The sequence below is a fragment of the Strix aluco genome, chromosome 3 (genome assembly GCF_031877795.1).
Source record: "Strix aluco isolate bStrAlu1 chromosome 3, bStrAlu1.hap1, whole genome shotgun sequence".
Lineage (NCBI taxonomy): Eukaryota > Metazoa > Chordata > Aves > Strigiformes > Strigidae > Strix > Strix aluco.
This window is the reverse complement of record NC_133933.1, coordinates 9,567,773-9,585,481: the sequence shown is the minus strand read 5'-3', so window position 1 is coordinate 9,585,481 and position 17,709 is coordinate 9,567,773. Positions and strand designations below refer to the sequence as shown.

Genomic DNA, 17,709 nt, shown 5'->3' with positions numbered 1-17,709 from the left:
GGCCGCCCCGGGGGCATCCTCCCCCAGAGTGTGCAAAACACCTGAAAACCACCAAAAAAAAGTTGAAAAAACACCTGCCCTCATGTTCTCCGCTGCGTCTGGTTGAGTATGGCCCGTGCCCAAGGCTAGCAGCATTCACCAGTGAAAAATGTAAAATGAACCCATTTTTTAACTCAGAAAACCCAAGGTCTTGGGGATGGCCAAGAAATAGCCCTGTGTTTCCCAGCACCGTTTTGTTTTCCCCTCATTTTCCAGCCAGCCAAACAACAACAAACAGTGTCATTTTGATATGATGTATTTATATTTACATGGTACATTTTAAAGCAATAGCTACACTGATCATACATATTAGAAACAATAAAAAAAGAAGTTAAGAACTAAAATGTACATCATACACTTGTATATATATTTTTTTTTTTACACAGAGGTAAAAAGGCTTATAAAAATCAATACAACAGAGTTTTAACTTTTAGTATATAGATAGAATAATGATGAGGCTTCAGGCACTTTAATTTGTTAACGTGAGCGATAGCTTGGAAAAAAACAAACAGGAAAAAACTTTCCACAACAGGAAAAAAAAAAAAATTTGGTTAATGTTTTGTTACCACAGATACAAAAATAAAATCTGAATAATTTCTCTCAAATGATTGATGTCAGTATTGCAAAGCTGACTGGGAGAACGCTACACACTGTTCAGCAGCAGTGTGGAAATTAAGGAGAAATATTTACAAAAAAACACCCATTTCTATCATTGTGCCCTTACACCACTGCCTTCACAAACCAAATAACACACGCAGCAAAAATCTACAAGTATTACAAAAAACCCAAGAGAAGAGGGAGGAAGGAGGAGGGGAAGGAAGGAGAAGAAAAAAAAAAAAAGAGGGAATTTTTTTTTTTAAAACTTTTATTTCCAGACATACAGAAAGGCTTGGAGTATGTCTACTTTACTTAAATAAATAGGGGCACTTCAAGACCGGACAAAAAGCTGTAAGATCTTTTTGTAGTGTTGTGCTTTATAGAGAGAAGATCTTACAGATGTTTGTTTACATGAAAAAACTTCAAAAACAGAAATAAAAGGATAAGGTTTTTCCATTAATTTATTTATTTTTCCGAGGCTGGCTTGATGTTTACTAGACACCATTGAGAGATTTGTCAACTGCTATTAGGCACAAAATATTTATATTTCATTCAGCAAACCAAGACACATCACCCAGAGTGTAACACTCCATCCCTTTTCCACTATCATTCTTTTTTTTTTTCCCAACCGAAAAAATCCCCAGCAACTGCTATGAATTAAGCCTACCAAACTCTATAGTGTATAAGCACATTGCATACTTAATTAATGGTTGACTAAAAAGCTGTGATTAACTCTCAGAGGAACCGTTGGGACATTCCACCAAGAAAGAATGGCAAGTGTTCCTTTTACATTTATTTGGCAAATTAATAATAATAAAAAAAAAAAATCCTCTCTTTTAAGACTGATGTCAATGTGCAATAGAGGGAGGGAAAGGACATGCGCCCACTGGCAATTTACTGCAGAAAGAAATTATGGCAGGAACAGCAGTGCCAGCTTTGACAAGCCAATCCCTAGCTGCCTCAAAGTATTCGGATTGTACTATGCTAGTTAGAGCTCACTGCGCTAAATCATTTTTTTTTTTAATAAAAATTATTTGGCTATTCCTTGTAATATATTAGAAAAATACTCTTTTTCCAAGCTAATTACAAGCCTTGTACACAAGACAACATGACATTTTAAAAAAATAAAAAAAATTAAAGTAATCTTATCCTGCTGTATGCACCTTCTGCATCCACTTGATAAATCTGGGTGGTGAACTGGGGAGGGGAAAGCCAGGGAGTTGCTTCGGTCTGGCTCCTGCAAAGACTCACATGCTTAATCCTAGACACAAACTCACAGAAATGCCTGTTGCACGTGCAGTACGTCAAGACACGTGTAAGCATCTGGAGGTCAGGAAATGGAAGTGGTGGTTAACATCCTGGCTCTTGATTTTAAATACCTGTTTAGATTGCTAAATGTAGTTTCTACCGTGGACGCATATGTTCTCATGCTCATGTATTATACAGAAAACAAACAAACAAATACAATTTTCCATATAATCCACCACTTAATGCAGCATTTCCCCAGAATTGCCATGATAGTGCTTTTGACGTTGCATTGTTAATAATTCTTTGCATAACAACAATTTTCCTCATCTGGAACCTTAGTGTTTTATTCACAGATCATTACATGGCTGGCTAATGAAGAAGTTCCCTTTCTTTTGGGCAGAACTCTGAAAAGACAGTTTCATTTTTCTGATGTTATTTAGGGAAAAAAGAAAACCCTAAGTTTCCCTTTCAAGTAGTGGTCTGAAATGATTACAGGTAAGGAGAACTACCAGATTCTCAATGGTTATGTGACTATGGTAACTGAGCCTTGCTTTCTGTTCACAGAGCTTTATGAACAGAGAAATAATTTAAGATGTTTGCTGAAGGAAATGACGATGGACTCTAGAAGAGAAACTGCAGCTTAGATGGCTATTTTGGCTTTGGAAAACAACAAAAAACCCAAAGAAAACCAGTGACAGAAATACTGTGTTGTGGTACAAGTTTGTTACTAGCACACCTTCTATACACACACAATAACTTGACGGCAAGTTAAAATATCTTCCAAGTGAGATTTCATTCACTACACCACCCTGTTTCTAGAAATGCCAAAGCTTGCTAACACGCTGATGGTACCGCACAAGCGGAGGCAAGACGGACACAACCTGGAGATGTTCTACGATCCACCACCATTTAAAGCAGTTCTTTTCTCAAACTCCTTTTAACTGAAAAAAAAAAACCCACAACCCAAAACCCATGTACAAGACAGTCTGTTTTGATTACAGATTAATAATACAAAAGTCTATGCTGTAGGTTAGTTAGTTAGAACACTTGATGAGCAAATCAATGCAGCATGAGCCCCAGACGACTGAATGTGAAGTGATCCAAACTGGTGGTTTCTGGATGCTGTTGGGCACAGCGGCTGCATCAAAATAAGTGATCTCAATGCTCCAAAACCAACGTGTTCCTTGAACTACAGGAAAAACGTAACACTTTGAATGCATCTGTAGTCATCCAGCAGCTTTGTGTTTTCCACCACAGCACCTGCACATGACCCCACAGTGGTAACAAGCCCGAAGCGGCAAGTAACAGCACATACATGGAGCAATGAAAGACAAGGCGATAAGGGCCATCCACCGGAGGCAAAACATTTCATCACTGGTGTCACACGAGCAAGGATCTGTATAGTCTCCTTCTGGATCGGACATACAGTGATAGAGCATAGTGTCTGCGCACCACATACAGCTCACTCGATGGATGCAAGTCTTGACGCGGTCTGGAGCATCCTGGCATTGACCCCGTTTGTTCTCCTCATGGTTGAACATGTCCCTGCAGTACACGCACCGTGACCTCTCACCATCTTCCTTCCGCCTGGGCTTGAATTTGACAGGTTGAGTCTTTATCACAGCACCCTTGATATCTTCACCCAGGTCAAAGTCCGAGTTGTCTACGTAAGGGTAAGTGTATTCGTGTTTTGAGGCCTCGCTTTTGGCAAAACGTACATAGGAGTCCATGTCATCATGATCAAAGTTCTTTCCTCGTGCTGGGGCATGGCGATAGTCCTCGTATCCAGTCATCCAAATCTTTTCCCGAGGATTGATGCGCACTATCTCCTCATCATCGTCTGGAAAGTTGACGTGCCGGTAGGATCGTGGTACTGACTGTGGAAGCAGGGATGGAGATGAAGAGGGAGAAAAGGTAAATAAGCTCACTTTGTTATCAGCAATCACTGTCTCCTTGCTTAGTGAAAAGTCAGTATTTAACAATTTTGTCTTTCCTTCTTTGTACGCCCTTCACCATGACCCATCACAGAGTTTCAGCCTTTGGCTCGGCAATCAGTACCACTGTCACAGACTTACAATGGTCTGTGTGCACATGGTACAACGTAGCATATTAAATCACAGTGTAAAAACTTTTTTTTTTTTTTTTTTTTTTAAGTAATTGGAAGCAATTTAAAGCTAACTGAAAACGAAAGGGGGAGAAAGGAAGAGGGGATCTTTCAGGGATGTAGGGGGGAAACCAACCACCAGCCTTAGCTATGGCAGACACAGCCCTTTAGGTGGCAACGCTGGGAAGAAACCTTACTTGATCTAGATGGTAGTGGTCAGAGCTATAATGGTCGTGAAGGTGTCCACGAGTGCAAATTCTTCGATGTTCGCAGGATGCAGGAGAAGCCAGAGTTCGCACAGGCTGTTCCCTTTTTTGAGAGGAGTTAGAGGAGCTATCTGTAGCGTTCTGTTTTAAATGGAAAGGGGGGAAAAAAATCGTCATACATTCAGCTGTTACTGCACACTGTATTAAAAGAGATGTTTTGCCACTCACCGACTTTGTGCACACCTGCAATACCGGCAACACCTGACAGCAGGCAGCTTCATAAAGTTTCACATAAAATACTTGAAAGAGGCAGATCTGTTGCCAGGCCATTAAAGGTGTCACCACACACATGGAAAAATAATATGCCATCGCCTACCCGTGACATATTCACCAACACCACTCGTATTCGCTTGGCATGTCATTTGTTATACTGGGCATTGCAGGCTGATGAGCGTTCACGCTAGAAGCTACCTCTGAAGAGCAAAGTCAAATTCCATCAAATGATGCAATCATTTAAGTCCTGTGGGAAGACTCAAACACCACATCTGTGTGCCCAGGCTGTATCCCACTAGCTACCCAGGTTACAAAAATACTGGCAATTTTGTTAACCTGCAGGCGTCCCATTCGGTCAAAAACTCCTTTACATGTTCCTCTCTGAGCACTCTCCAAATTCCAGTTCATCACAGGGTACTTGAATACACAGCTTTCATTTAAACACTTCAGGGTTTTTTTCCTCTCGTTTTGTCACTAATCTCTAATGTGCAATGAATGCTACTCATATTTTTATACATTCCTGGCTCACGGTGAGCACTTTCTTTAGGTTAATTAGTTACATCATTACACAACAACAATCATGAAAACAATAACATGCTGTTGCCAATACCCACAGCTTCTTCATACACATATTTCTCCTCCTGGAGAAATACACAGTGGGGTACCAGTCTTAGCCATCCTCAGTTAAAATATTTTCCATACATTATGTAGACATTCAGGATTTTGCCCATTAGTTCTTTTCATAGATTGGTTGGGCTTTTTCATATTACCATGAATATCAGATGAGAGCTATAAAACGCGCTACCAGATCAAGAGCAGGAAAAAGAGCCTCCATACACAATGATCAGAAGAGCTGTAACGTTGCAAGTGCCTAAAATACTGGTGCTTTGAACTAAGAAGAATCTCCATCCCCCTTCAACTAATAAGCTATGCTGCAGCTATGACAAGTCCGAGGGAAAGGTTTCCATTTGCCACAACAGTTAGCTAGAGACACAACCCCAAGAGCAGAGAAAAGTTGTATCGGTAGTGGGAGAAGACTGGTTTTACCTGAAAAACCTCCTCTCCTTGTCAAGAATACACTGTCTAAATATTATTTTCCAACGAATCGTACTAGACACGTCTCTTACTCCAAGAGTACAAGAATACTCATTGTGGATATTTGTTTATTCTGAAAACAACACTCTGCAAGACTCTGACCAACGGTAAGCACACCTTAAAGCATTACAACACAAAATAGATGTTGATCCTCTTTAACCAGTATAGCACTTAAAAGCACTGAACTCCCAATTTACTTTGTTGAAAGCAAATACACAGATCTATTTGCAGTGTGATGTAAAGCCAAGCTGGGTTATCTGAGAGGTACAACAAGCAGGATGAGTTTTGAATGGCTGACCCACCCATTAGGAACAGACTTTTAATGTATGTGTTTGTTTTGGTTGGCTTTTTTTTTTTTCAAACAAGTACCTAGAAGCAGAACAACTCTTAAGATAGTTAACACCACCTCTAAAATGTAACTACACGGATATTCAGGCTGTTTTCAAAAAGCGGTTTCATCAGCCAAGTCTTCATAACTTATTAGACAAAGGCACTTCAAATCTGGGGTTTAAACCTTTCAGAGCTAATTCCTGTGCCAGTGACTTCAGGTTCTACAACATCTAGCACATTTTGGGGACATTTCAAAAGAAAGTAAGCGGCTTCTGCAAGCAAGTACTTCATAATAACATTAAGCTTCCAATCTATCTGGAAAACCTGATAAGAGTTACAACAGCCTGATTTAGTTACAACAGCCACCTCACAGGAGTACCTGTTCGCAGTGCTGTATGTGGCGCAAACCCAGATGCCGAGCTGTAATTTAAGCTTCTCAGAACAACAACAGAAAGGCATATACCCCATAGCCTGGGCAGCCTCAGCCTGTACCATGCTCTCGAAGTTAAACTTTGACTGGCATGAACCAAAAAGGAGGCAGGGCCTTAACACAGTGCCAGTGCCAGCCGGCAGGACCCTTCACCTTCGCTGGAACTAAGGCCGAGCCCTGCTGGGACAAGCCTTTTGTCGATACACTCCGAAAACGTCATGGGTGCTCGTGGTCAAAATAATGAAGCCTGGGAAAATTACCCAACTGGAGAAGGTTGCACATACTGGCCTGGAACCCCCCTCACCCTCCTCGATGAAAATAAAAATCCCAAACTGGATATAACTGCTAGATAATCTCGGCGGCGCAGCTGGGAGCTATAACCAGCCCTCCAAGCAGCATGCTATTTGCTGCTCTTGGGGAAGGCAGTATTTCTGCAACAGGCAATTGGAAAAGAGGCTGTAGTGATTTTTATCTTGCCCGATTCTTAACTACCCTTGCTTTCCTCCACACCTTATTCTCCTTCAGACCCGTCGGGGCAACCGAGCCTCTCCTCCACATGTGTTGACATGGCTACAAAACCTGTTTGCAGCATACCACAGAGGCTGTGGCTCTGGCCTCTGCTTTCACCTTATTAAAAATTGCTGCATTTCCACGTTCAATGTCCTCAGATTAGAGGGGCAGTTTGCCAACACAAACACTTACTCTAAGCGCCCAGAAAGGGAGAAAGCAAGCTATCCGAGACCAGGTCTCTGCTCACTCGTCCGTAAAAAAGTTCACACTGCCTCCTGGTTGGTGACACTAAAGGCAATGGTTGACAAACGCAGCGTCTGCAGGGTTACTTTGCTGACCATTGGGCTGGGATAAGCACTGTCGCTTTCCAGCAAGGTCCCCCATCAAAGCTTCAAACTTCTGTAGGAGAAGAGAGAAGGCTCTTGACATATAGGAATGAACAGTTTGAAGACCGGGAGGAAAAAAGGTGGAAAATACCCCCCTCCCAAGCAGAAGGTCACCAATGAATCCTACAGGCTCCTCACCTGTGCCAGTGAGCATACTCATCAATGATCTGAAGAGAGGTGAACAAGATGACACAGTTTTCTAATGAAACTTAAGCTATTCAAGGGAGTAAAAATGAACACTGACCCTGAAAACTTAAGAATCTCGCAATGCTGAGGGACTAGATGTTAATTAAAAAAAAAAAAAATTATCCCTAAAGTGCAAAGTGACGGAAACACCTTGATCTGACATGTACAATGATGCACTGAGCCAGCCACCGCTGCTCAGGAAAGAGGTCTTGGGGTTAAACCAGACAGCCCTGTGACAGTGTCAGCTTGGTGGCTCAGCAACAGATAAAAAAATAAAAAAAAGGCAGCAGCAACAAAGATGATCATCAAGGCATTTCATGCGTCTGCTGTGCTTCCCCAATCTGTGGTTCTGGCATCCACTTCCACCCTGTGTCAATAAAAGGGTATTTCCACCATGGCAAGTTCACAGACCCATGGTCAGGACAATCGAGGACATGGGACAACTCCCCAACAACAGCTAAGTAAATAGCCTGGGTCTCTCCAGCCTGTAAGAGAGATGATGGAAGGGACCCTGAAGATAGGAAGAGAAGTTTACTGAACTGTGAGTCCCATAGGAACGTAAGCAGGAAGGTATTATTCTTCTGGTATCCTTCAGAAGAGAAGATCACAAGGTATTCACTGGAACAGGCTCAGATAAGGTTCAAACAGTAGGAAGTATTTCTGACAGAGCCCATAGTTAAAACGTGGTTCAAGAAGCCATACGGCAACCCTCAGACCAAGGATAAAAGGCATGATAATGCTCAGGCCTTCAAAAGTATACTGTACCACTCCCCTGGGACTGAACCTGGACTTGGTGACTGGTGAAAATCAGGCATGTTCTCAAATAAAAGGCACTCTTCAGCCAAGTGCCACTATGAACAAATGATGGCAAGCCTTTGTGAGTGATGGAAGCAGGGAGCAACTTCTGTTCCCCATGTCAAGATGGATCTTGGCTGGGATCTTCTACCACCAGCATAGCAGTGAAAATTTTGGGGAGGATGGTGGAGGGGGGGAGACATGAGAGGTTTGCTGCAGGTCACCCAAATACAACACACTTGCCTACAGGAATACATCTATAAAGGACGTGGTCTCCAGAGGCAGGCTATCTCACCGATGGAAAAACATGTCCCAAACCATCGAGCCACCAGTCTGTCAGAGAAACACTGTCTTCCTCTCAAGCCTGTTGAAACCAGTCCAGCCCCAGTATTTGTTTTTGAGGAGGAAACTATTGAAAACATGCCCAGTAGCCACATAAGAGAAATGAACCCAAAACTAAAGTTGTTGGAACAGAGAGTCCGGTAAGAAACTCTGTTTCTACATGCCCTCAAATACTCAATTAGAGAAATTCATGCCGCGCGTACTAGAGCTTTGTGATTGCTATGGCGGTTGAAGTCTTGTGGTTTCACTGCTCGGATAACAAAATCATTAATCATGACCATAATAGTAATTTTATAAAACCCATGCAACACATTTCCTTTTGCAAGTGAGCTGTACATATCTGAGTGAGCACACATACCGCGTGGAAACAACACTGCACTTCTACATGCAAATGACTGCACTGTGATCATTTTAAAAAATAAAACGTGTCCCTGTTTCCCCCTCAAACTTTTAGAAGTGACTCATTAAATTAAAAACCACTAGTCATTAGTAAAGAAGACTATTTGAAACATTTACTGCAGTTTACTTCTCATTGAAATGGATTTGTTGCACAAAACCAGCCGGCTAATCAGGTGCCTAAGTAATATTTTGAAATAAACATTTATCATAAAAACCGATGAGAAAAAGAAGCCTTCTGCTGCTCCTGAACTGGACTGATCACCTTGTCTCTAATAGCTTTACAGAATAGGTTCACCCTGTGTGATGCAACATCCGAGGGTGACTATGAAAAAGAAGAAAGATTCATCTCAAAATTATGAAGCAATACAATCTGCGGCAGCTTGTCAGAAATTGGTTGCCAGAGGGAAATTATGGAGCTCTGTCACTTGTAACTTCCAGAAGTGCTCTCAGCCAGCTAAGGCATTTGCAAGTTTACTGTCAAAAATAATTGTAGGTCAAGCCAAGACAGGATGGGTTTTTTTCCCTCTAGGACTTTAATGGTTACATGAAGTGGTAAGGACAAGGGGGAACAGAAGTATCATAATGTTGAACAAGTAGTTTCTCAAGTAACTGTCTTAAAGGAATCAAAAACCTGTGACAGCCTCGCCTTCGCAAAGCACAAGTTGACCTGCTCTCTATTGCCATGCTCCACTTTGCTCATCTCCCACTGCCGTGCAAGCCTGCTCACCGCATCACCCGTATCTGAGGGGGACTGTTGACACGCAGCACGGAAACGCAAAACTTGGTGGGGGCTCAAGGTCTCATCTTTACCAAGGCAGCCTTCTGCAACAGCCAGACCTCCTCACAGTGGCTCCTGTGTTCACTTTGGGAAGCCTGGACATGTTAAAGAGGAGCCTATCGCCATCTCATCATCTGGAGACGTCCCCGCCATTCCCGGGACAAGAAACCCAGCTCCCTCACCAATTCACAGCTTGAGGATGAGCCTGGAAAAATGACAGTCAGCAAGCTGCATCCTCCCCCAGGCTGTAGCCCAACCACCTCTGGCTGAGACCTGTGCAATGAGCTCCCCGCAAGCAGCCAGAGCCCTTTCTTTGCTCTTTGCGTGCTCTGCCCAGGTGCGATCGCTTGGAAGCCCTGGCACAAGCCAGCTCTTCCTTGCTTGGCCCTTTTCATTCACTAGAATAAGGCAAAACACAGCTGTGCTACCAGCATGGAAAGGAAAAATTATAAAGTCGGTGAAACCGTACAGCAAGCGAGCAATACTGAGCTAAGCACCAATCTGAAGTTTATCTGCAGAGCCTTTGCTGTTTATGAACTTCACAAAGAGGAAGTCTGAGTTACTTCAGACTCATGGCAAAGAACACGCCACCTTTCCAAAGAAATTAAGATAAAATATAGTCTCCCAGAACTCCCTCAGCTTAGTCTTGCCAGAAAGTCCTTCCTTTCCCCTCCACTTTTTTATTTTAAAGCCTAAAGAGATATAGCACTTTTGAATTTCACAGAGAGGGGAACAGCAAAAATCCCAATTTTTGTCTCAAAACACCTTTTTCTCTCTATTCAAGAAAATTAGAAAAGGAGACAGTTACTGACATTTTCCACCCACCTCTAAGTGCGCCCTGTATACTCAGGACAGCCCACTTCAGAGGGGGCTTAGATTATCTAAGTATCAGAAAAAGGTTCAAGTGTGAAAAATCTTTTGAGACTCCTGTCTTCTAGGCATAAGCTTTTAATTTGTCATGGCAAGATAAAGCCACAGAAGAAAATGCTTTTGTCAAATTTCTGTTTGTTTCCTATCACTGAAGACAAAACAGAAATTGTGTTGAAGAAAATCACTTCAATACATTTTTGAAACGTTTTGACACTCTCATCTGCTGAAGACTGCTGGAGCTGAATCTAGTTTTACTCCTTAGCAGAGAATCTGAAGGAAAAGCTTCATGTTAGATCATATTCCAGTACAGTTCAAAGACAAATTGGCTGTACACAACCATTACAATAAGCATGGATTCAGATTTTTCCAAAACCAGAACAGGACTATAATTTCTCATATGTTTGGACTGTTTCCTAGTCACCACTTACACAAATACCAATATAAAGTGCAGAAAGCTAGCTAGTTTTACTGCTACCTTTTTTATTTTTAGGTTTTGTGGTTATAGCTTTTAGTGCCAGAAAGATGCTGGTAGCTGTGCTGTCTTAAGTCAGCAAAACTCAAGGAACATTTACAAGGATTCGGTGCACAAGATCATCTCCATTAAGCTAATGCTAAACCCACTCCTGGCATCATCGGTCAGTTCTGTGTGGACCACAGATGTGGCTTAATGGCTCACTTCGAGGAGTAAAAAGAATATATGAGAATCAGACATGGTTAAATGATACAGCAAACACTCAAGATGTAGGAAGGGGGAAACCTCAGTGAGATTCTCCTGTTTCACTGCTTGCTGGTGATACAAGGCGTCAGACACATCTCTGCAAAAGCAGGCATTTGAACAAAGAGAAATGCCTGCAAAAGTCGGAGGAGGACTGAAGACAGATAGTACCCCATTTTGCTTGGACTCAGCTCAGGACCAGAGGCTGTAAGCGGGTCCACACAACATTTTCTTCCCATATGAAACCCCTCGTCTTGCCCTTACTGCACCACTGGCTAGAGCACTGCTTCAATAGAAGGAAAGGTCTTTGCATCAGGTACTCATAAGGAAAAAACAGAATGCTATAAAGGGAAAAAAACCCAAATCACAAGCCCCTGTTACTGGGCTGCTCCCCAGGCAGCATAGCAATCCCACGGTACAGTGGTGAGAGTGGGATGCCTCTGCCTACTCAAGAGGCACTCGTGTCCTTGTCAATCTGGAGAGTCTCTCCTTACCAGGACTCCTACATTTCCTTCTTCATTCTTGTAACTCCTCCTTGCTGTGGCCTGACTAGATTTCTCCACGCTGAGATGAGCTACATTGCTTCAGCAGGGTCTTTTTACCTAAACCTGGGAACTGTTTAAACCAACTAATTGCTTAAAACCATCTAGGGACAGAGGCAGGCTTTTCCTTTTTGCATAAAGAGCTCTGTTAATCTGTTTATGCCTTGGAAATGACATCTTAGTGTGGACTACAGCATTGTCGGGATGATCAGCTGCCCAATATTTGTGTTCATACAGCTCCGCGAAGATTAGCAAAGCCTCTCTCCTCTAACAAGTAACATTAGCCACGTTACCACAGCTGTCCTCTGCTAAGGCCACGAGAGATGGCCACCGAGGTCCGTACTGCTCTGGGGAGGTGACAGTCCCTGCTTTTCCCTCCCACCAGTCCCATTGCCTGCTCTTTGTGCATACTTGGGTGGAAAACCACAGAAATCCAGCCCAAAACAATTTTCCTAACAGCTCCCCGACCCCAGTTGACCACCTGTAGCGGCTTGTGCCTTGATGGCACGGGAGGGTCTCCAGGCAAAGTAGGGGGCAGGGATGGGGGTTCTGGAGAGGGAGGTGGGTGCCAAGCTCCTCTTTAAAGTCTTCCATCTTTGACCTGCTTGTCACCAGCATAGCTGCTATTCATTTGGAAAGCGCTAGCTCCTAATTTTAAGGTGCTAACAGGGAACTCAGCACATCCAATGCTGCCGAAAAGCTTTCCTTTCAGAAGATGGGTAGGGATGCTAGGGAAAAAAGGAGTGAAGCTTAGCCAGGGGGTGTTAAACACTGGACGCACACAGGGGACGGCAAGAGCCTGCGCTGCTGCTGAGCACAGCCGGGAACAGATGGCTCCACATAACTCACCACTGAATCTCAGCACATCTATACAGAAATTTCCAGGGGGGTGGGGGAAGAAAATAAGGTTGGGGAGGAAGAAAAATGCTAATGAAAATAAGATTACCTAAGAGAAAAGAATCAGTGCACCTAATCCATCATTAATGTCTTTGCTATATACAAACTTAACACTTCAGCCTCTAAATTCAACAGCGTGCTCCTCCCATATAATGCACCAGGTTACAAACGGAGGGGGAAAAGAACAGTTCAATGCAAACTTCCCACAGCAGACTTATATGATATTTTAAGAAGTCAGTTAGGGGTCATTTATTCACACAGTTATGAGCATCCACGTTATTTTAGCTGGAATTAATCACCAAAATAGAATCCAACAGCTGATGCAAACTTTTGAAATACCCTCTTCACATGCACTGCAAATATGTCAGGCTCCGCTTAAAAACGCAATGGTACTTATTAACTTTTGCCTTTCCTTCTCCTTTTGCAGACAGAACCAGAGACAGATGAACTGCTTCCTATAATCACTTCTGATTTAATTTTCATAAAATATTTACAAGATAAGGAGCGAGCAGGCCCTTGGCAAAACGCATTAGGCAGGTGAGGGAAGGAAGCAGGGCTATTTAGATGCAGTTGTTTACAATGCATTTCTGTGCTGGGCGGAGGTCCATTTTGAGCTCCCTGGACTCTTGTATTCTGTTGCTCGTCCTCAGTTACTACCAAACACATGCATGGGGCAGAGGGAACACCATCCTGCAGTATTCTATCAGCGAGAAAGTTGGTTTGTTTGGGGTTTTTTTGTTAAATGGGTGAAAGGGGGAACCTGCCATTCTTGAAGCCTCTTGTAAAAGCACCTTTCATTGTTTAGCTTTACCAAACTCCTCATTTTCCTTTCCAAACTCTCCAAAAAAAGAAATGCCAAACAAAAAAAAAAACAAAACGCATGAGAGGATGCAATCAAATCAGTGGTTAGACTAGCAAAACTCGGGTGCATACTCCAAGCTTCCTGAACTTTGTGGTGGTTTTTTTTTTTTTTTCTCTTTTCTACCTGTTACATGAGACAACAGATTCAAACCAGATTTGTCAGTGTTTAAACAGCATGTGGAAATTACAGGCTCCATCATAAGAGCAGGGCAACATAGTAATTTGCTCCACGGTTCCGAGTCAGCCCCCTTCATATCAACACCAAGATGGATGCTCCAGCTTGGCACCAGGAGCCAAATGCCTTCCCCTCCTTTAAATTGTGCAGATAGGCTGGGATGCTGTGGCCACACATGGCTTTGCCTGCTTGCTGCGGACCCGCATCCCTCCGGCCCCACCAGCGCTGCTGGCTTATGTGCCGGGTGGAGATTCCCTAATCCCTTCTGCCGCGGCGCAGGAAGTTGTCAATCACTGCCCTGTCTCCTGGCCAAGGTTGCCTCTTCCCAACTGTGTTTACACCCTGTGCAGGGTCCACTCTGCTTGTCACCTTCAGAGGCAGTGCCCGGGGCCAGGCGAGACACCCCAAATCCGGTCTCCTCCCACGAGTGCCCTGGGACAATGCGTTTTGTTCAAACGCAGCAGCCAGAGAGATTGTAGCTTACAAATATAGCTGCCTGCTGAAAGCGACTTCCTCAGGTTGAATATTAAAATAAAGGAAAAGGCCATTTTCTGTCTTTGTGAAATTTTCAAGCACCCTGTGGCCAAAAGAAAGGACTAGACGCTTCAAAGGCTAAGTGCATAGCCCAGATTAAAGAAGGAACCTAATGGAAAACTGTAAGTAATATCAACTATGTGTAAAAGCGTAACATTTGGCTATAACACACCCCCATCGACACCAACTCAGCTATCCTGTTGTCTCCTTCTTGTCTCAATCAAAGGATGAATTTCACAGTAGCAACATGAAGGAGGAACATGCCATAAATACTAAGCCAGGCTCAGCCACAAGTGCAAGAGCGACTTTACTTGTACCACTGGCACAAGCACAGCAAGGTATGCAGTGAGCTGCCTTGCAGAAGGCAGTGTAACCATGGCCAGGGGGTACACAATGAATTTCAGGCAGCATGATGAGTATTAGCGGGGTGGCGGAGGATTTTTGCCGCCCGCTTAGCCGATCACTCGTTATGGTTTCCCTTGAGCCAGCACTTCTGCTTCTCCAGTCCTACAGTGAGCTGGCTCGAGGAGCTAAACCACCGGAAAAGTATTCACTTTCTTTTATAGGGCTAGTGTTTGGTTCATTTCCCCGGGCTGGCTCAGCACGGGGTCAGCTGTGCTGGTAGAAGGGGAATGGCAGGAGCCCCTCTCCGCTCCGCTGGCTCTCAGTGGTGCTGAGGCTAAAGATGCATCAGTCAAGCCGCATCCCTTGGCTGTGGTTTCATATACAGCACTAAAATAACCTCTGCCACCCCATTCCTGCTCCCCCACACCAGCTCTGCTCTTGGCATGGCTGTGCAGCAAAAGCAAGGTGGGGGGAACCAAGCTGGCTGGAAAATAACTTGCTTTTCACAGGCATTTTGCCTCAAATCAGGTCCCCCTTACATAATGCTGAAGAAATGCCCGGGGAACCACAGCTGAACAAAAGCAAGGCCAAAAGGAGAAGGCCACAAACCCAGCCTGTGAACCTCTGTTGACAAGCTGAGGTAGGCAAAACCGCCACACTGCAAACGCAGGAAAGATGAGCTGTACTTACAAACGTTCCTCCTGGCTGAGGGGGAGGGATCAGAGCTAGGCAAGGGAAACAGCAAGGGCCACAGCGGCTGCTTTTGGGGAGGAATAGCAAAGCCCACCTTCAGCAAGGGATCCCAGGGATGGCTTTGTCAGTGGCCAGAAATTCGGGCTCCACCTCTGGGGGCTCACCCCCCTACATCCCCCCTTTATCTGGGCTGCTGCTATTGCCTGCGGGGCCATGCACTGAGTCCAACTAGTAAGCTGATCTAGGTTAAAAAATAAACTTTTAAAAAGAAGAAAAAAAATCTCTTCCCCCTCCATCTTACTGTACATTAAGAAAGCGCAATTTCATCTTGGCTATGTTTTGTTTCTGACACATTTGTGCCTTAAGCACACAAAAGCACTAAAGCATTCAGCTCCAGATGAATTAAAAGGGAACACGCTCATAAACAGCTTCACACTTTAACTCATCACATAGCTTAAGTACATTACTACACAGCCAAATTATTTTTTTCAGAAGACAAACAGGCAGCTAGCTGATTGCAAGTGTGAAATGGTGCTACAACGCACTCAGATCACGAATTCATTAGCTAGAAACTACAGCTAGAGAGTCACCAGTCAATTCACCTTTGGACAAGGAATCCTACAGGCAGGTTTGCCGGTGGCCCTTCTCATCCCGAAGCCTCAGGTGACCGTGTATTACAAGAAAACAGACTTTCAGTAATCTGAAGATTACTTAAATGAATGCAAGTCTGGTTATACATAACAAAATAACTGAATAGAGTGTAAAACTGAAAGAGCCAGCACACTAAAATATGCTACCATATCAACATTTAAGCACATGGAAAGGAGTAAACGGGTGTCGAAAAGAGAAAGAAACAAAAAAACCCCTGGTAAAAATCTCCTTTGAACGGCTGCAGCAAACTGAACAAAACTCAATACTTAACCAGTGCACAAATTACAACACTTACAAGTTCTGGCAAGATACAGCTATAAGGAAACTTCCATCACAGCAGAAGATCAAATTTCAGTTTCCTGCAGGATATATCCCAATCCCAGTGCAGGACCAACTGTGTTTGTATGTGGGAATGGTACAGAGCCAGAAAATACACTACAAAAAACGGTCTTGAGAGGAAGAATTGTGACAAGAGAAATTGCTTACCCTCAGCAAAGTAGCTCAACACATCCAAGTCGATGCTATAATTAGCTACATAAAAACTACACGACAGTGAGACTTGGAATATCTGTTAGCAATACAGATATCTTCTCCTTAATAATTTGTTACCGAACGACAGATACTCCTTGCCTTGTCTTCACACAGACACCCCAAACACCCCAAGCTCTCAGTAGGCTGATACTTGCACGAAAGGACCACTTCCTGTATTTGGGCTAATGTGGGGAAAAAAAAAAAAAACACAACAACTTTCTTTTGGGACCCAAACACTTTTCTGCCTCCTCCACAAAGTGCACGTGGGTGCCCGTGACTGACCGAATTTCCGACCACATTCCCATCATCTCCCCCGCCAGCGTGGCAGTGACTGCTGGACCCTTGGGAAGCACAGCAGTACTGGCTGGGTGATCCCATCCTTGCCAGGGAGTCAGGAGTTTGAAGACTGTGTGTGGTAAAACAACCAGACTGATAGCTTGGTTTAAAAAAGGAAATAAAAAAAAAAAAAAAAAGAAGGTTTTGTTGTTTGAAAGCCTTAGACTGAAACAGTGCCAAAGCAACTGAAGTTCAGCGCACTTGGGAATTGTGTTAAATTACATATTCCTGATCTGCAGCATGAAAAGCCTGCTTTGCCCACCAGAGATTAACCCGAAAGCGAAAAAATAATACGATAAATACAATAAAACAATACATAAATTGTGCAAGACCTCTACTTCCCCCTCCTTTCTTTTAAAGAAAGCAAATAAAGCTTCACATCTACCCCACGGCTCTCTCTCCGATCAGTTCCCTTAGCTCTTCACTTCACTTACTTCTCATGAATCTGTTATATACACAAGAATAAACAGATTTTATGTTCTGTGTACCTCCACACCACAGTAATTTTTGTACCGCTTTCTGTCCAGACAGGCTGCGAGTGAGCAAGAATAATCTATAGGCTGAAGCAGATAGTAATTGCCCCTACAGTTTTGAAGGACTTAAAAGAAAAGAGCAGCTGCCATCCCAGATGACAGCAGCAATACATCCATCTCAGTGACAATCGTATTAAATTATCAGTGAGTATAGCTTGCTTGTATTGGTAGAAAGAGTAAGAAAAACAAATGCGTTAATTTCCAGCATCACTTAGAAGAAACAGAAGGTCCTGAAGAAAAGGGAGAAACACAACACTATAAAAAAACCTGACAGCCAGATCCATTCCCATTGAGTGGCATGAATTTGT

The 17,709-nt window shown here is 43.4% G+C and overlaps 1 protein-coding gene across 1 annotated transcript in view; it reads right to left on the bottom strand.

The window, feature by feature from the left end:
* Window positions 1-277: 277 nt before the first annotated feature.
* Window positions 278-17,709, bottom strand: part of SPRED2 (sprouty related EVH1 domain containing 2) — a 66,187-nt gene continuing 48,755 nt past the window's right edge. The window contains exons 5-6 of the mRNA XM_074817280.1: window positions 4,186-4,335; window positions 278-3,761 (exon numbers count right to left, since the gene is read on the bottom strand). Coding sequence (XP_074673381.1) covers window positions 3,111-3,761; window positions 4,186-4,335 — 801 coding nt within the window. The 3' untranslated portion in view covers window positions 278-3,110. The remainder of the gene's footprint in view (window positions 3,762-4,185; window positions 4,336-17,709) is intronic.